The sequence below is a fragment of the Anolis carolinensis genome, chromosome 5 (assembly GCF_035594765.1).
Source record: "Anolis carolinensis isolate JA03-04 chromosome 5, rAnoCar3.1.pri, whole genome shotgun sequence".
Taxonomy (NCBI): Eukaryota; Metazoa; Chordata; class Lepidosauria; order Squamata; family Dactyloidae; genus Anolis; species Anolis carolinensis.
In genome coordinates this window covers 82,324,387-82,344,904 of record NC_085845.1, presented here as the reverse complement: position 1 = coordinate 82,344,904, position 20,518 = coordinate 82,324,387, and the positions used below count along the sequence as shown (strand labels likewise).

Genomic DNA, 20,518 nt, shown 5'->3' with positions numbered 1-20,518 from the left:
TTTTATCATCCTATTCCATCTGCCAGATGGCAATAATTAAAAGAAAATATCCAGGGTGAGATGAATCCTTAAGAATATCCTGAGCTTTCTTAAGAGAGTGGGAATTATGAAGTTCTTCCAAAGAAGGGAGAGGGCAACCAATAATTCTCTGAGCAGTAGTGGTAACCCTCTGGAGCGCCTTCCTATCTGCCACTGTGCAATTTGCAAACCAAACGCAATAGGTTAGAACACTCTCCAGTCTATAGCATAGCACTAGAAAGTCACCAGCAGTTTTTCCTTCTATTGTTGGTTCCTTAAAATTCTCATTTAATACAATCTCTGCTGGGCCTCTTGACCAGCGGCACAGTATAAACACTGCAGGTCAGGTCCTTCTTAACAATAGCATCCAGGAACTTAATCTGACCATCCACTCCACTCAGTCTCTATTTATAATCAAAGGCTGAATTTCTGATCTATTCCTTCTGTAATCTACTATAAGTTCTTTGGTCTTACTAATGTTAAGAACTAAATATTGTCCCTGCACTACAAGAGCAGCCGATCACCTCATCCCGGCAGCCAGACTCATCCCCTTCAGAGATAAACCCCACTGCTTTTATTATCTGCAAATTTAACAATAAGATTACTATAGTAAACAGAGGTGCAATCATATGTGTAAAGAATATAAAGTAGAGGACTCAACACATAGCCCTGCAGCATACCAGTGTTGAGAAAAAGAACTCATGAGATCTGATTACCTAATCTAACCCTCTAGGCATATTCAGACAAGAAGTCCATAACCCAAAAACAGAGTGAATATGAAAGTCCAAGATCCATAAGTTTAGACACACAGTTTTATGTGGAAGAATTGTGTTAAATGTGTAACTAAAGTCTGCAAAAAGCATCCTCAAGGGCAGTTAACCAAGGGCAGTTAACGACTCTAAACAAAGGATGCCCCAGAGGCAGGAAGAAGACAGCAGATAAGCTTTTCAATGCTAATTAAAGTGATTAACTACACACATTCACACTGACCTCTCTCACCCTAGACTTTCCACAGATATATATTAACCTCTTTGCTTAGTTTTCTCCATACCTCACAACCTCTGAGGATGCCTGCCATAGATGTGGGCGAAACGTCAGGAGAGAATGCTTCTGGAACATGGCCACACAGCCCGAAAGACATACAACAACCCATCCTCATAGTTCCCCCATTGTTCCAGATGAAGCGTTGAAAAGGTTATAGAGGGATTTTCCATTCCTTCAGGCAGCACCAGCTGTTTATAGAAAAGATCGTTGCTAATGTTGTGTTCCTACATCTTATTTCTGACCTATATCAACTGTGTGGTGCATCATATCACAAAGTTTTCTTGACAAGATTTGGTTGCTTTTGCCTTCTTCTTAAGCTGAAAGAGTACGATGTGTCCTAGGTCTCCCAACAGGTTTTATTGCCAAGTGGGGATTCAAGCCCTGATCTTCAGTCATAGTCAAGTGCTCAAACCACTACACCACACTGGCTCATTAAGAAAAGATGCTACAGAAGAAACACTAAGAAACCAACATAGGTTTCATGTATTGTTGAAGGCAAAGTAGGTTTTATTTACATTTCCTCTGTATGTCCCTATTTTTGTCACATTGAGGTCTGTCTTCTTGTAATCTATAATATATACAGTAAGTTTTGACGATACAGATGACCCTCTATATCCGTGGATTCGGCATCCATGGAATCCACCATCCATGACAAGAAAAAAAAATCCTAAAAAACAAAACATGATTTTGCTTTTTGTATAAGGGATGCCATTTTACTGCACCATTGCACATAATAGGGATTGAGCATCCAGAGATTTTGGAATCCACAGAAGCCTTAGGACCAAACTGCAGCAGATACCAAGAACCCACTGTACTTGCGGGGCTGGGGCTCTGAAGAATTAAGATGTTGCCATATGAGGAGAAGGCCTATTTGACATGATACATCTATCCCCTATTATGGCTTCTCCCTCAACTCAAAGAACTGTATTGTCCTAACTAGTTTGTCCTCTGGTTTCCTGTTGATCTTGTTAAATGGTATGTTGGTTAAGAATATTATCTCATTCAATCACAGTCCCACAGTCTGGTTTCTGTCTTAGTACTGAGCAACTCTTTCTCGATTAGATCAGTTAGGGATGCACCAACCTCTCCTTGACCAAACTGGTGGGAAATTTCATTTCCTCAGATACTCTCCACTTTAGTGCTGCCTTCTCATAAGGAGAATATAAGGACCTTTCCTTTGTACATAGGGGACAAATCCCACAATTTTAATCTTCCCATTTAAATTCCTTACCTTTCTTCTTCCAATTCTCTTTGTTTCCTGCAGTCCATTTCTAAAATTAGCCAATTCTATTTCTTATTTCTTTTAGCTATTTCTGATTCTTTGTTAGCCATTTCCAATTCTCGTTTTTCTTCTATTTTAGCTATTTCCAGTTCTCAGTCTGATCTTAATTTATCTTTTTAATACTCCAGATAGACAGCATTGCTTACACATTCCTTGGGGATTTCTTTCCTAACTGATTCTTTCTCTCTCAGTGCTGCATGAATGACGAATGCCAATTTCCTCCCAAAGTTTTTCCTTTCATGAAGTAAAATTAAAATCCCTATGCAAGTGAACCAGATCTTTCCTTCTCCATTTTAAATATTAACCCATTCTATTTTTTTAAAAAATGAACAGCTTATATGCTACTTGCTTTTATTTCACAGAGAGAGAGAGAGCCCTTTGTCTTAAATACACAGTCACTACCGACACAAGGTATTTTATTATTGATCATATACCATTGCTTGTCATGATGAGCATCCAAGTCCTCAAGTAAAAGGATACTTTTAAAAATATGCACACCATACTTCTGTTATCTATTACTGATACTCCATTGCTGCCGTATTATTCTTCCTTTGCTGCTTTGACAAAGCCCCGATAATCAAGATTTACAAAGCAGTGTGATTCAAGAAACACATTTTATTAAACAAGTTATAAAATGAGAAAAATATTTAAAAGTGTGTTCTTCTAAGCTTGGGAGTGCTATTTGTTATTCTTTATATTTTATATTTCAGTAGATCACCTCAGATATACTCTTAATTAATTTCCCCTATCAACAAAACTACCCTCCTCTTCATAATGCAAATCTTTGCTCCCCAGTTCACTCTGCCTTTTCAACCGTAACATTATGTTTCTCCAGCCAGTCAGTATCTAGCACATTCCAACATTTTACTATGCCCACATCCTTTTTATAGAACTCCAAAATCTGAAATTGTCTACATAAATGGCTGAAATAGTGATACCTTTTCTTTCTGATAGTTCAGTGTACACAAACATTGTTTGATGCAGAAAATTATTTCAAATGTTGTATGAAATTGCCACCTAGGCTATGTGTATTTGTTATATATGAAACACCATTGCATTTCATGTTTGGTTTTGGTCCCATCTCCAAGATGTCTCATTCTGCAAATATGCCAAAATCTTTTGGGGGGGGGGGGATCCCAAACACTTCTGGTTCCTGGCATTTCAGGTAAGGGATACTCAAGCTGTATAATCATTCTGTAATGCAAAACTGTACAAACTTGTAAAATAGTCCAGGTTCATAATCTCAGATTTAGACCGCAGAGCTTTTCCAATATGCTATCACCCCAGTATAAATAATAAATCACATTTCATTGGATAGGAGATGGTAGCCTGAGAATGACAGACGTATTATTTTGTCATGGTCATATAATTTCCTGTTGAAATTTATGTTTGGCAATAAGTATTACTTTCTCCAAGAGTGGAGAACCCTTATCCTGATTCACTTCAGGGGTTTCAAAGTCTGATGGATTCCAGAAATCTGTGAGAAAGTTTGTAGCCAGTATGACTAACATTTCTGTTGAAGCCTTGATATCTATGGAATAGAAATATGACCAAGGTAGTTGATGTGAGTGCTTTTAACAATCCTGTCCTCTGCCGTGCTAATCAACTCTTGGTATGAGAGTTGAGAACAATGAAGGAACATTCTTTTCTAAAGTTAATCTGCCTAGTTCCATATTTGATAGAATCTGAATAACATACTATGACACATTTGTTAGGCATCTCAGAGACGAGTTGCTTGCATTTGTCATGACTCAGATTCCACAGTTCATACAGTTAGATTTGTGGAACTTTCAAGAGCACAATGTGGCCTGAATATTGTTGAATGGTGTTTTCTTTTTAAAGCCATGGGTTGTGAACAAATTGCATGGCCAAAGAGCATTTCCTTGGTGGCATTTTCAGGTATATTAATATACCAGTGTAAGATAACATGATGTAGTGATTTCAGTGTTGGACTATGACATCAAGAGACCAGATTTTAAATCCCTAAATCACAGAAACCCACTGTATGAGCTTGAGCACGTCACATTCTCAGCCTTACAGGGCAGCAAATGACAAACTTCCTCTGAATAAATCTTGCCAAGAAAACATATGACAGGGTTGCCATAAGTAAGACTTGAAAACACATAACAGCAAGTAGCAGCTGTTGATCCTGCTTGAATAGAGAGACCCAGAATTCCAGGATCCATGCCTAGTAACCTCCCATTCAAATTTTATAGTCCATTAGTTATGAATTGCCTTTAAAAAAGGTCTGCAAACCTCGGTTGATATAAAATATGACAGCCAGGTTGCAAACAGGAACCAGTTTTGTTGTATAATCTTCACTGGCTCCCAATTGAGAGTTTTTTTGTTAACATAGAAAGCCTTTCAGGTATTATGGATACAATATGTCTAGGATGACCTTTTCCTATATATTCCTACCTAAACCCTGAAGCCATCATCAGAGGACCTGCTCCTAATATCATTTTTACTGAGGTATCAAAGGTGGACCTCAGTATTAAACCCCAGTTTATGAAATATAGTCCTTTTTGTATGGTTGATGACTGATCTGTTTTGATGACTGCTGTTTTATTTTGCTGTGGGATATGTGTGTGTGTATCTCTCTAATTTTGTTTTACTGTATTTTTCCTATTTTTGTGAGAGATTAATCAACCTTGAGACATAATAAAACAGCCCAAACCAAAAAAAAAATGTGTCTTGGTTTTTAGGCCTGTTTCTGGGGTTATTTGGGCACTGATTCAGAAATTTGCATTGGATAGACCACATCAGCCCAAGTTTCTTCAATATGGCTATCATGGTTTTCTGTGGGTGAGATGAGATCTGGTGGATTGTTCTGTACAGTGTTCCCTCACTTATTGCGGGGGTTACGTTCCAGGACCACCCGTGATAAGTGAAAATCTGTGAAGTAGGCTTCTCCTTAGGAAGGAAGTAGAAAAAGGGAGGGAGGGAGGGATGGAGGGAGGGAGGGAGGGAGGGAGGGAGGGAGAGAAGAATGTGGCAGGGGATCATGGTGCTGCCTCCTTCTCCATTTGGGCTTTAGCAACTGCTAGGGGAGATCAAGTAGTCATGACGGGCATTGAATCACCCTTCACAAAGATCATTTATTGTCACGACCCAGGCTGCAGAGCACCAATAACCATACACAGAGGCCAGAATCTATCTAATATCTTTATTAAGGAAATAAGTAAAGGCAATAAAAATAAGTGTAGAATATAGTTCAGAAGAAGACCTTTCAGGAAAGGTCAATTATAGTCCAGGAAAACAATGTCCAATATAAAATATTAAGGTCCAAAGTTGTAATCCAGTAACCGAAACACTCACTTTGCCAAGCAAAGTGAGGGGAGATGACAAGGTTCTTAGTCCAAGGAACTTGATGTAAGGCTAGGAAGTAAACTTGATTCTTGGAACACAAGGCTTGATACAAGGCAACAAGGAACGAGGAACAGGGACAAGATCCGTGGTAAATACTTGGCAAGGTCCGGGAAGCAAGGCAAGGTCCTGGAAAGCAAGGCTGAGTCCTAGGAAGCAAGGCAAGGTCCGTGAAGCAAAACAAGGCTGGAAACGGGAACGAAGGCTTGGAAACGGGAGTAGCGCTGTCCACACACAACCTACTCCAGTAGCTGACGAATTGACTCCGCAAGATTCCTACAGGGCAAAGAACCTAAATAGGGTCTTGTTTTCCCACCAAAGAACACTTCTCAGGGGAACCAGAACCGAAAGTCAATCTCTGTGTCCAGATGCATGACTCCCTAAAGTTTCTCATGAAAGCAGTCTTAATCAGCTGAATGCCTGGCTGCGATTCTCAGGCTTCTGCGATTAGCTTGTTGAACTCCTTTTTGTTGTTGATAATAATTACGGCGAGAAAATGGGGGAGATTTTGACTCAGGGCTTGTTTGGCAGATTTCTGGAAGACAAACCTCCTGCAGGTGCAAAGGCTCCAATTCAGGCTGGGAAAGTTCCAATTCTGGCTGAAACGGTGGAAAACCCAAGTTTTCCTCTTCATCTGTCACAACAGCGCTAGGAACGGGACTACATGGCCCATGAGTCATCACATTTATAGCAGTGGTTCTCAACCTGTGGTTCCCAGGTGTTTTGGCCTACAACTCTTAGAAATCCCAGCCAGTTTACCAGCTGTTCGGATTTCTAGGAGTTGAAGGCCAAAACATCTGGGGACCCACAGGTTGAAAACCACTGATTTAGAGGAAGAAAATGAATCAGATTCCTATGTTTGGGACTCCTACCTTGAGGTTAGAAAATTTATCCTCAATCATACCTTATTACAGTAGAGTCTCACTTATCCAACATAAACGGGCCGGCAGAATGTTGGATAAGCAAATATGTTGGATAATAAGGAGGGATTAAGGAAAGCCTATTACACATCAAATTAGGTTATGATTTTACAAATTACGCACCAAAACATCATGTTATACAACAAATTTGACAGAAAAAGTAGTTCAATACACAGTAATGCTATGTAGTAATTACTTTATTTATGAATTTAGCACCAAAATATCACGATGTATTAAAAGCATTGACTATAAAAATGTGTTGGATAATCCAGAATGTTGGATAAGCGAGTGTTGGATAAGTGAGACTCTACTGTACTTACAATTTAGTTGGTAGTTTGACTGCTGGAGAGCAAGTCAGCTGCAACCAGCTGCAATGAATCACTCTGACCAGGAGGGTCATGAGTTCAAGGCCCGCTCGGAGCCTATGTTTGTCTTGTCTTTGTTCTATGTTAAAAGGCATTGAATGTTTGCCTATATGTGTAATGTGATCCGCCCTGAGTCCGCTTCGGGGTGAGAAGGGCGGAATATAAATGCTGTAAATAAAATAAATAAATAAATAACTGAGATTCTCTAGTCTATCCTTTAGGGCTTATATTCACATTTTGGTCATCACTTGTATTCTTTCGCAAAACTGAGCCTCTGCTCAACAACTTAAATATAAATGACACGCTTTTGGTATTCTCTGAGTAAATGTAAGTCTGCTAGTGGGGCTCTTCAGTGTATATTATGTCCAAAATCTTCATTGTGAATAGACTGTTTAAATATTTATCAACAGAGCTTTGACAACAGCCTTGTAATTTTGTTTTAGAAGATGAAGGAAAGAACCTTATGCTAACTGTGTGTGTGTCTTATTCTGTATTGCAGGTGCATTCTTCCTGTATGCAGGGTTTGCTTTTGTGGGACTCATTTTCCTCTACGGCTGCCTTCCTGAGACTAAAGGGAAAAAACTAGAGGAAATTGAAAGCTTGTTTGCAAATTCGCTGTGTACATGCGGCAATATAGATTCCGATGACGGGAGGTATATTGAATATATCCGGGTGAAGGGAAGTAATTACCATCTTTCTGACAATGATGCTTCTGATGTGGAATGATTTTCAGCTGCTGGCGTACTCAACCATTTAAAAAGTCTTGGTGGGGGGAGACTGAAGGAGCCGCTTTAATGATGACCTCATTGCCCTGCTTCTGGCCTGGTTCCCCTTTCTGCTATCTCTACAGAAGTCCTTTCCTGTTTTAAACCATGTCCAATGAAGAAAATACAATAAAATGCAATATGGTTCCTTTAATTAGCGAGAAGTGAAGGTTGGGAAAGGGAAACAGGGAATCCCTGTGACAATATGAGTATTCCAGTCGTGTCTGAGGTCCTCAAATCTGTGATACCAAACTCTATTGATCAGATGCCATTTGTAGTTGTCCATCTTGTGAAATTTCAAAAAGGGCAGCTAGTCAGAAACCAGATAAATCATAAAAGTATGGTTACCTGGCAACCAAGGTTTGACACAAAACTGCTCAGCTTCTTGCAAAATAAGGGTGGGAGGGAATCTGCTTTCGGCTGTGGAAATCGTAATTTATTTGGAAATATGACTTCTTTCAGAAAAACGAATCAATCTTGTTTGCACTAAGAAGGCAAGTCTGTTCGTCTTCACTTCTTGTTTGCTTGTTTTGGGCATGTCTGTCTTTAAATAAGCTAAAACCCATTTTAACTGTCCTTGTCTCATATGAAGAAATTTGGGAAATGGAGCTGGGGAGAGAAGGCAGGCTGTCTGACAGAGATCTTTAGTGTTCTGTAGGGACTGGGTGATGTTTGTGAATAGTTGAAACACAACTGCATGGAAGCTTTGAACTCTGTGGCAGTTGTGTATGATGGTCTCTCCCAAGAGGTCAAAACAAACCTCTTGTGCTGTGTTATAGCCACAGCCCATCTATCCATCGCTCTTTGTACTTTGCTTTTACATGCTGAAATCACCAAGGTTGGAAGCTTTCTTAAAATCAGGCTCCTTCCTGAAGCACTTTGAGGGAAAAGCAGTAAGCCAGTTTTTCTCGCCAGGCATGTCCTACAATTACAGACATATTCATCTTCACCTCTGAACTCTGTTGGTTACCATACCTAGTATTTGACAACTGAATTAAGAACTAGATGACATGCTTGAAAAAAACATGTGATTTATTTCTTCTGAAATCATAACATTTCAAATGTTTGAGTGAAATGTTTGAGTCCTCTGCATAAAAATCCCATTGCTCTGCAAAAGACTAGTCTTGAAATACTCACTTTTCAAGAATCAAAGGACAATTTACTTTGGGAGCAAAACAAATATGTGATTCTTCAAAAAAAATTCCCCATGAAAGTTTCAGCATTCTGTATATGTTGGTTTGGCTTTGAATTAACAGTGCCAAAGGTTAGAAAGAAGCTTAGCATGGTGCCAAAGGCTGAGCTGTGAATCAAGGTGCCGCTGACCCAAGTCTCTGCACCCCTGTGTCGTCTGCTATATGCTGTTGCTCAGGAGTCCCTTACCCCCTCACATTGCCACTCTTTGTTCATTAACTTTTGTGGAGGATTCACATGGTGTGTTAATTGGGTTCTTTTTTTAGAGTACAGTAGAGTCTCGCTTATCCAACGTAAACGGGCCAGCAGAACGTTGGATAAGCGAATATGTTGGATAATAAGGAGAGATTAAGGAAAAGCCTATTAAACACCAAATTAAGTTATGATTTTACAAATTAAGCACCAAAACATCATGTTTTATAACAAATTGGACAGAAAAAGTAGTTCAATACGCAGTAATGTTATCTAGTAATTGCTGTTTTTACGAATTTAGCACCAAAATATCACGATATATTGAAAACATTAACTACAAAAATGTGTTGGATAATCCAGAATGTTGGATAAGCGAGTGTTGGATAAGTGAGACTCTACTGTACTTATTAATTTCTAACACAAACCATCCAGTTCCCAATTAAAGTAATATAAATTTGAAAAAGAAATAACAACAACAACAACAACAACAACAACAACAACACACTTTAAAACCACAGATCACCTATTACAATGCAGTCTGAGCACTGCCACATGCACTATGGAGGACCGTCTCACAGCAACACTAGAGGCACTCCAAGTGGCCAGCTATTGGTCAAAGGACATTTAGTATCATGTCAAGTTTTTTTTTTAACTTTACATTTGGTCTCAAATAATTACAACTTGTACCCTCGGTTCGCTTCTGACACAATAAACAAATAAATAAATTTATATTACTCCCATCTCCCTGAATGAACTCAGAGCGGATTACAGTTTATGTAAAGCAGACAATGGCAAACATTCAATGCCTTAGTTACAATCACATACAATGAGACACACAAGACAGACAAAGGCAAAAACTTCTCCTTTCATTTCCGACTTTGGAGGCAGTGCTCATCTTCAAGCCAAGGAGCCTGCGTTGTTACCTCCTGATTGTGTGGCCGGGATGATTGCTTGGAGTGTCTTTGTTGCCTTTTCCCACCAAAACAGTACCTATTTATCTACTCAAATTTGCATGTTTTCGAACTGCTAGGTTGGCAGGAGCTAGGGCTAACGGGGAGCTCATCCCGTCCCATGGATTTGAACTGCAGATCTTCAGGTCAGCAATTTGGCAGTTCAGCAGCACAAGGATTTAACCCATTGCGCCACCGTGGTCCCCACATACAGCTAAAACATAATACTAAACACACTAAACACTAACTTACTTGTAACACACTAAGGCTCCGACTCCTCCAATCCAAGCTGACAAAAAAATAAAAAATAAATACCATTAGCACACCAATGCAATAATCCTTATAATAACTACCACAGATTATTATATTGTTAGATTTCTTATTGCGCAAAATGTCAATAAATGGTTTCTAGTTTTTCAGAAAATCTTCCATTGGTTTATCTGTTAGAACGCACCTTATTTTTGCTATTTTGCCTAACTCAGGAACCTTAGTAACCCATTTTTCCATCATTAATGCTTCAATCTGCCTCCAAGCTTGAGCAAACTGTATTTTGCTGATGTTGTCATTTTTCGAAGAAGTGATCCATTTTTTTCCAATTCTTTATCCAAAATACCCATCAGATATCCACCAATTTTACATATAACTTCTAGACCAATCATTTTTGCCATCTTACAAGTCCACCACATATGAAAAGAACCCCCTTAATCTTGATATCCCCAACACTGAAACATGTAATATCTGTACATCATCTCATTCAGATTTTCTTTTCCATTTCCTCACTAAGTAAATTTTATATCTTTAAACCACATTTTCCCTGTACATCTATGTGATCAATAGGCTCAAATGTAGGGCCCACCTTATCATGTACTCTCGTACAGGTTCATCATCTGTCTGTAGGTTGTACGTTTTTTAAAATTACCTAGACATCATCTTTATACAACTCTAAACAAAATTCACTCTCTCCAACCGCAATGGCAGAATCTTGCTTATCTATCTATCCTTTAATTTGCATAGGAGCAAACCAGTAAAGATCTTCACCTTCCTTAACAACATATCTTTTGAACTGAACCTCCAGTTATCTTGTTCAAAATACAAAATATCATTGAGCGACCATCTCCAATTTTAACCCAAAAAGGCTATAAATAACTTAGGGGAAAAATCTGTTTATATTTATATCAGACTCGTAGAAGTGACCTTCTAATACAATGGGTTTTGAATTCAGCACGTATCCTTGGCTTTATCATACAAGAGATAACCATGCCACCCAAATCTTTGGTCATCGCCTCAAAATTCCAATAAGCAATATCTCTTCCTTCAGCCTTACAAAACAACAAACTTCACACTACAGTTTAATAAACTGCCCCTTTCCTTAGTCATGCAGTGGTTTAAATTTTATTCTGAGTCTAGAAACCTCTTCCTGTCATTGGGATCACTTGAAACAAAAATGAAAAGTCTTGGCAAAACATTGATGGCAATAATTACCGCTATTCTATCCAAAAGGGATAAATTTAACTTTTTCCATTTTTCTCAGCCTCTTTTAATTTCTTTCCAAACATTTTCATGGTTATTTTGAATAATAAACTATTGTCTCTCATGCTAGTAATTCCCAAATATTTAGTCCTCTTTTTTCCACTTAGAAATATGAATAAATGGTCTCATCAGGTTCTTGGTCACTGTTGTCAACACTATGGAAGCAGTTCAGGATTTTCTCTTTGCAGGTCCTGCCTGTTCTTTGACTTTCTTTCCCTCTTGCCTGGGGAATTATTCATGCATGTTTCTTTTGACTGCACATAATAAAGTACTAGTTTGCTCTTTAAAATGAAATTGAAAAAATAATAAATGGCTTCTCAGAGCTTTTAAGACAGGAAGAGAAATGCAAAGACAACGTGCAATTGGAGTCAAGATCAACAGGGAGGGATAAAAAAGGTAGAAATTGCAAATAGGAAGCCCTTCATTAACTTTCAAAATTACTTTTTTATTGAAAAATATCAGAATCCAAATTGAGAGAAGAGTCTTGGCCATGGGAAAGGGAAGTGCTTGTGGAACCTCTACTTTCCAGAAACGTACAACTTGAGAGACCCTGATTTGGAAAACAACTGATAAGTATGAAACACTTTAATACAAAGAAGGTGGTGGTAGTGGTGGTGGTTGTGGTGGTGGTGGTGATGATGATGACTAAAGGAAATACAATTTTCCTTACATTCAAGTTGAAAGCATTTACCTAGCTTGAATGGCTTTAGGTCTTAGTATCATAAGCACAATCAAAGTACCCCTGACAGGTGGCCATCCATCCTCTGTATAAAAGTCTCAGAAGAAGGAGCTTATACTACACTCTAAGGCAGTGAGTTCCACTGTTGAACAGCTCTTATGGTCAGGAAATTCTTCCTAATGTTCAAGTGGAATCTCCTTTCCAGTAATTTGAACCCATTGCTCTGACTCCCAATCTCCAGGGCAGCAGAAAAGAAGCTGCTCCCTCTTATAACATCCTTTCAAATTAGTAGCAGCACTAATCATTTTTTTTTCAGCTTGCCACAAGCATTTACTTGGGCTGCATGTATGACTTTTCTGCCCATCCAATTCTGCACACTTTCATTGAAAAAGGGTTGGCTTGGGAGCTTTCTGCAATCTAAAACCTATATCCTCATGTATAAGTCAAGAGCATGTTTTGGGGCCTGTAGATAAGTCAAGGGTCATCCTGTAGAGATGGGAAAGCACTAATGGCACTTCAGGCTGACAACCCCTCTCGGCCTCGATTGTTTTGGTCAGGTCAGAAGTGGTCCAGGGCAGAGAGAATGGAATGGGTCAGTGCTTCTTCTCGGTTCTCCCAGGATGGACAAAGCTCTTGCCTTTTGCTATTCTCCTCAGTGAAAGGCATGGTTCCTTTTTTAATGTGAGTTAAGGTGCAGTACCAACATTAACCCGTGAATAAGTCAACCTAGGTTTCTTGGGTTGACTTTTTGACTAAGGTTTCTAGACTTATACATGAATATATAGGATATTTTACTTTTATATACGGTATCTTTTCAAATAGATTATATTAGAGAGGTAATTGTTAAGCTCAATATTTTAAGATACAAACTATCTTTTGCATCTTTTCAGATACTTAATTGCTAGATTATGAAAGTGTTTGCATTTATGGGGTTTGTTATCTAAGACTTTCATGGCCGGAATCACAAGGTTTTGTGGCTGTATGGCCACGTTCCAGAAGTATTCTTTCCTGATGTTTTTCCGACATCTATGGTAGGCATCCTCAGAGGCTGTGAGGTATGACAACCTCTGAGGAAGCCTGCCATAAATGTGGGCGAAACGTCAGGAGAGAATACTTCTGGAACATAGACATACAACCTGGAAGACACACAATTTGTGGGGTTGTTAGCATATAGAGAATACAGTTGAGTGCAGGCTTGACCAGAGAAATGAGCAACTGCTATGGCAGTGGTTCGCAACCTGGGGTCCACAGATGTTTTTGGCCTTCAATTCCCAGAAATCCTAACAGCTAGTAAACTGGCTGGGATTTCTGGGAGTTCTAGGCCAAAAACATCTGGGGACCCCAGGTTGAGAACCACTGTACTAGGATTTTTTTGTCATAGCATATTTGTACACCCAGACAATAATGCGCCCAGCTTTTACGACTAGCTTTCTTCTTTCAACATTCCCCCCATTTTTCCAATAGGCCTCATTGAACTGTTATTACTGATTGAGTCTCCCTTACTCTCAGGACCAGAAATTTAGAAATCTCTTAAAAGAGATTTAAAGTGAATAAGGGATGGGAGAAAAGGGGCTAGTCACACATGCAGTGCCTGCTGTAATTTCCTCAAGAAGTCCTGAAGAGAGAAAGAGAAAAGGGGAGAAGGACTCCACTTACACAAGGTCCTTATAAAAAGCCAATGTCCCAGGTGCTTCCAAGGCTGTCAGCACCCGTTCTGTCCCTTTAGCAAAGGGAGGGGGAAATCCTTGCCATCCTCATCCTCGCATGAGTCTTTTTCATTCCCTCTCAAGTGGATACAGACAAATGGGGTCACTCCGCACTTGCCCTCGCATCCGTTTTCAGGGCACACTCCACAAATAACAGAAATCGGTGGATAGCAGAAAGTTTTGGCTTTTGCAGCATGTTAGATTTTCAAATCAGGAAGACTCAACCTGTATTATAGTTTCACCAAATGAAAGGTTTTGTGTTAAATGACCTTTAAAACCTTGCCTCCACATGAGAAATAAACAAACCTAACTTGAATACTTTTATGACAAAACTGGTTTCTTCTTTAGCTTAAAAACATTCCCTAGACAAAACACAGAGACAGCTCCTGACAACCATATTGTTGTTTCAGTTGCTGTTTTCTTCAACTAAGGAAAACAAATAACAACTATGTGCCAAAATGCTGCCTCTAATAGGGCAGCCCTTAAGTATGCCTTCGTTGGTATTCCTGCCTAAAGCCTTAATCCAGTGGAAAAGCCTGCAGAGTGTGTGTTCAACACACAAGGGGAGTTCAAATTGATCCCAGCACTTTGCAGGGTTTGAGCTTGAAGCCAAGGGGGATACAGATGCTAAATTGGTGGTCTACTTTTCCCCCTTTGCTCTGGTTACCTACTATAGAGCCACAATAATTACTCCTAGCCGGCTCGATCGGATCAAAGAATGATTGCTCTGATAGAACCTTGCTCAAACCAGTGTCTTGAGCTTTGCAAATCATGTTCCAATTTATATTAACCTTCTTATTTTTCAGACTGTGCTGAGGCCTTTATCAGCAGAAACACATTAACCAGCCTTCTAGTTCCTTGACATTCTCTTAAATGACATTCAGCCAGGCACCATGCTCAGCTCTTTTTCTGAAGCTTATTACGTTTATCTCCATGTGGAGGGTTGTTTTTTTTTAAAAGTCAGGCCTGACATTTCCCCACTCTTCACCTGTTACAAAGCTGAAAGCAGAATATTTCAGCTCCCGAATAAGAGCACAATACTCCACTGCCACCTTTTCCCAATGCCCTATTTTATGTCTAGACTGCTAGTCTGTCTTCCTTTTGACTTTGCTTTTCTGCTCTCATCCCGCCTTAGTTGGTATATCAAGAAATCATTCATAATAAAACTGAATTAAATCAATACTTGAAATAAGCCCCATGAAATTGGGTTTTATTTTAGAATCTGGGTATTTCTAATGGATGAATATGGATGAAATATTTCTATTTTGAAACAGATTTTAGCTTATATTTTGCATATCTTAATTAAAAAGCCTGTGTCTAGAAATGACATTCCAGATAGCAGGATTTACTGACAGTATGTCAAGTATTTATTTATTCTATGAAAGTGTTTATTCTTAATAGAATATGAACTGCACGCCTAAACACAAGACTTTCTAAAGCTTTCTAATATATGTTTCCAGAGATCTGATTAATTGTTTGAAGAAAGGTGGGCTTAAATCCTATTGGTAGAGGGACCAATAGCATTTACATAAATATTGACCCACCATTCAGTCATTGATTTATAGGGAACTAACAGTAAGATCTAGGTTTGGGTTTAATGATTCCAGGATATGTGGCATTTCTCCTAATCTGATGTGTCTGATTTTGAATACCTCTGCTGTTAAGCACTCACCTCAGTCTAGCAAAAGGATTCGAGGATGAAAGTATGCTTCTGTGCAAAATCTCATTGATGGATTGGATCCTGGAATGCAGGATTAAAGGGCCCGTATCTTCTGTGCACAATGATTATATTGGATTGGCTCCTAGGAGTTGGGACAGATAAGAAGACCATGCCGAATCCAAATTCTGTTTCCCAGTGAGATAACTGGTACTGTCAACGTTCAGTATATGAACCGTCTATTGAAGGGTTGAGCAGTGTCCAGCCCTTGAGCCTGGTTTTTGCAGCCCTTAGCCCATTTTGACTCCCTGAACTACCCTTTTTTCTGGCCCAAAAATATTAATTGACTTTACTGGAAGCTTCCAGAGAAGCAATTCAGCATTTCAATTTGTTGCAGGGCCTCGTTGCATTGCTTATCGGGGGCCGGGGGGGGGGGGGGGGGGGGAGGTCACAGTAAGAAGGGGACATTGGCCACTTTCTTTTTCATGTTTTATATTTCTGCCTATTTTTTAATCCATGTAGCCCCAGTAGTATCTGAAAACAGGGTCCAACTTGTCATTGTTGCCCTTCTCTTGTCTGTTGAACAGCCTCTGTTCCATGGATACTGACATGCAGATTCTCCAACGCAGCCCATTCTGGAATAATGAGAAAGGTGTACCCATTATCTAAAATACAGTATGAGCCCTGTATCCTCAGGAGATACGTTCTTGAACTTACCATGGAAACAAGAAACAATTGATAAGTCTAAACCTTATTGAAATGAATGACTTTTGCTAACAGTAATCATAGAGTTGCCCTGGAGAACTTAGGAAATTCCTCCGAAGGATGCCTTTCTAAGATTTTTCTGGGTTCTCTAGGGCACTCCATGGTACTTTCCAGTGGAGCATTCCATAGAATTACCTGGAAGACCTAGAAATTCCTAAAGGGGATATTTTGTCAGATGCAAGTAGGTGAAACTTCGAGTACTGGTTCCATGGGTAGCAAGGGTCATACTGTAACTCATAATAGGTAGATGGTAGATTTTGAGCTTTCGATTGCATTAATGCCCATAGAGAGACACACATTGTGATGGCTAATGAAATGGAGGAACCTTTAGGAACGCTGGCCTAAACCAACGTTGTGATAGCACTGCAATAAGTTGGAGCTCTTGAGATTAGGTTAAAGAAAAGATTAGGATCACTCTACATTTCAGTTGGGAGTAGAAAGTGGGTGACCATCTAGAATTACGACCTCATCATACAGGCTAAATTGCCAGTCATATGCCAGTTCTTCCTCCCTTTTGTGATGGAGCCTACCGGCTCCCATCCTACAATGGACATTACCTTCTGATGGGGCTTCATCACAAGGGGAAAAAGTAATCTGGCGAATGCCACTGTGGCATTCCTATGTTACATAGAGATCTACGGGGGGAATCCAAGCAGCGGACAGTTCCCCCTGTGGGAGGAGGTAAGGGGGAAGCCGGGCAATGCAGGATATAGGACGGGTTCTCCATGGCCCCCGCCAGGCCCCCATGGATTTGTCACGATGTACAACGAATCCTATTGCCAATGTGATAAGGTCCTTAGTCCAAATTAGACAGTCCTCAACCCAAAAAAAATCACTGTTTCATTTCACCAGAGGAAACTTCAGTTGAGTTCCACAGATCTGAGCACCAGAATTATTGAACTGCTTCCATTTGCTGAACAGGTTCTCTGTTGATTTTGCCACAGCTTTCATAGCTTTCAACGATATTCAGGAACTTGAGAAGAGACATAACTAGAGTTAATTATATATATTATAAAGATATTTTAATACAAAGAGAAAAACTCTAAGATGCACTTTACCATGTGGTGGGCAAAAACCAAGCTCATGAGCCTCATGCCAGCCTCATTTTTGTTTCTCTTTTTATGACCTACCAGGAATCCCTCCAGAGTCCTCTGAAACTGATCTGATGTTCCCAAAAATCAATGGCATAAAAAGCAACCATTTGAAGTCCAGTTTTGCCTCTAAATATGGCCTGTGCTCTTCCACTGTCTATTTTAGGAATAGATCAATGCTAATCTGTGGCATATATTTTCATAAGTGCAAATACCTTGGAAGAGCAGATTTTCTGACAAGCAAAGTGCAGGGACAGAGTGCACGCCTAGTTATGAAGCAAAATAGCACTTTTAAATGGAAATGTTTGCTGTGTTACATATCAGTAGAAAGATCATTAGCAAAGAAATAAAACTAATTCTAGGGCTAGATCTACACTGCCTTATATCCCAGGATCTGATCCCAGCTTATCTGCTTTGAACTGGATTATATGAGTCTCTACTACCATATAATCTGGGATAAGCAGATAATCTGGGATCAGATCCTAGGATATAGGGCAGTGTAGCAGGGCCTAGGATATAGGGGAGTTGTCCACTCCTGACTTTTTAAAAATTGTGTTTATTGGTGCATTTTTATTTTGCCTCTAGACTGGATGTGTGTAGGCCAGAAGCAGCGAGGCTCCAGTGTGTTTACCTGTACTTTATGGGTTTTTTTTAAGTGTGTTAATTGCGGGTAACTTTTACAGCTTAAATGTAGCTTCTGAGGATAAAGTGTTTCTGAATTGTTCTTCAGATTTAAACAAGTCACATGAGGGGAGAACTGTGATTTTCTACAAATCATAGATTTGTTTACCGTTACCATTTGGATTACAAGCGCTGTTCAAATTAAGGGAAATTAGGAAATTGTAGTATTATTGGTGGAAACTACTCTGGTAGTGCAAAATGAATTCTTTATAGATAGATTTTAAAAATCAGAAAAAAAATATTGGGCAGTTATCTATTTGTGTATTTTCACATAGAAAAGGATTTTTTATTGTGCCAATAATCATCACTGTGGTGTTTTTGTAACCAAGTGCTAATGTCGTTCAGGAGTACTGTATATGAAAATATTTTAGCCACCAGATTTGTTAGTAAATGTCAAAACATGTTTCCTAAGCTGATGTCCATCTCTCTGAATCAAGGCAGTAAGATCAGTGTAAGAAACTAGTTTCTATAAATCTTTTTTTCTATGTTACAAATATAAACTATATTACATTTGGAACTGGGCATGTGTCATGATGAAGCTTTATATATATAAAACGATGGAGTACATATTTTCTTTAAGGTATTTTTGTTTCCAAATTGTGTTTATTGTTCTTATTTGTATTCTGTAACATACCAAAGGAAAATGGAAGGTTGCACAAAACTTACTATTCTGAGGGTCTCACTGAGATAAGATGCCGTTGATACGTAGCAGAACCTCGGTCCTGCAAAATCTCTGAGTACAGGGCTTCATCTTGAGTTTTTAAATGAAAACCAAACAGCGACTTGTACTTAGAAAGTTAGATGTCAGGGAATCGTTTTTGTTTTGTTTAGGGATGAAATAGCATTCTGTCCTACATTTTCTCACTCTTTTAAACCATTTGATAGTGGCTTCTGTTTTCATATGGGTGATTTTCACCAGTTACCCCTCAGTGTGAAACTGAAATGGTGAAGTGACCTGTGAGGACTACTGACTGCCACTTCATAACAGCACGTTTTGGTTAATTCCCATCATCTCTTTTTATAGCATTTTAACACGTGTCATTTTTTTTTCTCAGCCAACCGAGCCTTTAATGTATAAAAAGTGATGTATATTTTATGAAAATGTAGTGACATAAAGTTGAATGTTTTTATGTCCAAATTGCTCTACTGAAAGTTTACTCTATGTAAAAAAAATCTTTTAAAAATTGTCTGACCAAATGTAAATGGACAAAATAAAAGGCAGTTGATTACAGAACGTGTTTTCGGGATTTATTTGTACACTGACATAAATCACAAAAAGTGGAAGCTTAATGAGAAATTCGGATAAGATATACATAATCATCACAAGTAATACATTCATAGAACTAAAAGAACTTCCTCTGGAGTCTCTTAATGACTCAGCTAGGCTGTTAGTCTCTTAGGCTATTGAATAAGGTCAAGCATTAACCTTATTCAAAAAGATGTAAATCCCATATGGGAAGTAAAACGGTTTTAGCTAAAAATAATGTGTCTCAACTTCAATCCTATTGAGAAGGTAAAATCAATCTAGTTGAGGAAGTATTTAATATATATTACAGCCCATAATGTGTTGGTTTTGACAAATGCTTTGCTTGACAGAGAAGATGTGTAAATTCATATATTTCCTGTAGTAGGGCAGGGACTTTGTCAATATACAGTAGAGTCTCACTTATCCAACATAAACGGGCCGGCAGAACGTTGGATAAGCGAATATGTTGGATAATAAGGAGAGATTAAGGAGAAGCCTATTAAACATCAAATTAGGTTATGATTTTACAAATTAAGCACCAAAACATCATGTTATACAACAAATTTGGCAGAAAAAGTAGTTCAATATGCAGTAATACTACATAGTAATTACTGTATTTACGAATTTTGCACCAAAATATCATGATTTATTGAAAACATTGGCTACAAAAATGTGTTGGATAATCCAGAACGAGTGTTGGATAAGTGAGACTCTACTGTATTGACATATGGTAAAATATGTGTTAGGATTTTCTGTGTTCATGTGGCCTGCCCTTGGTTTTATTGTTCTACTGTTCTTTTGATTTTGTTTATTGTAGTGTATATTTTCTTTTATTTTATTGTTTAATGCGTTATGATTTGTTGTTTCATTTATATTTTGTTATATTGTATTGTTCTGGGCATGGCCCCATGTAAGCCGCCCCGAGTCCCCGTTGGGGAGATGGTGCGGGGTATAAATAAAGTTTATCATTATTATTATTATTATTATTATTATTATTATTATTATCATTATTATTATTATTATTAGGGAAAACTACCCAAAAACAGCAGAGCATCCAAAATATGGAAAAAC

The 20,518-nt window shown here is 38.7% G+C and overlaps 1 protein-coding gene across 1 annotated transcript in view; it reads left to right on the top strand.

The window, feature by feature from the left end:
* slc2a13 (solute carrier family 2 member 13) overlaps window positions 1-19,435 on the top strand; it is a 173,234-nt gene extending 153,799 nt beyond the window's left edge. Inside the window, exon 10 of the mRNA XM_062981693.1 lies at window positions 7,495-19,435. Within this exon, the coding sequence (XP_062837763.1) occupies window positions 7,495-7,721 (227 nt within the window). The 3' untranslated portion in view covers window positions 7,722-19,435. The remainder of the gene's footprint in view (window positions 1-7,494) is intronic.
* Window positions 19,436-20,518: the final 1,083 nt, after the last annotated feature.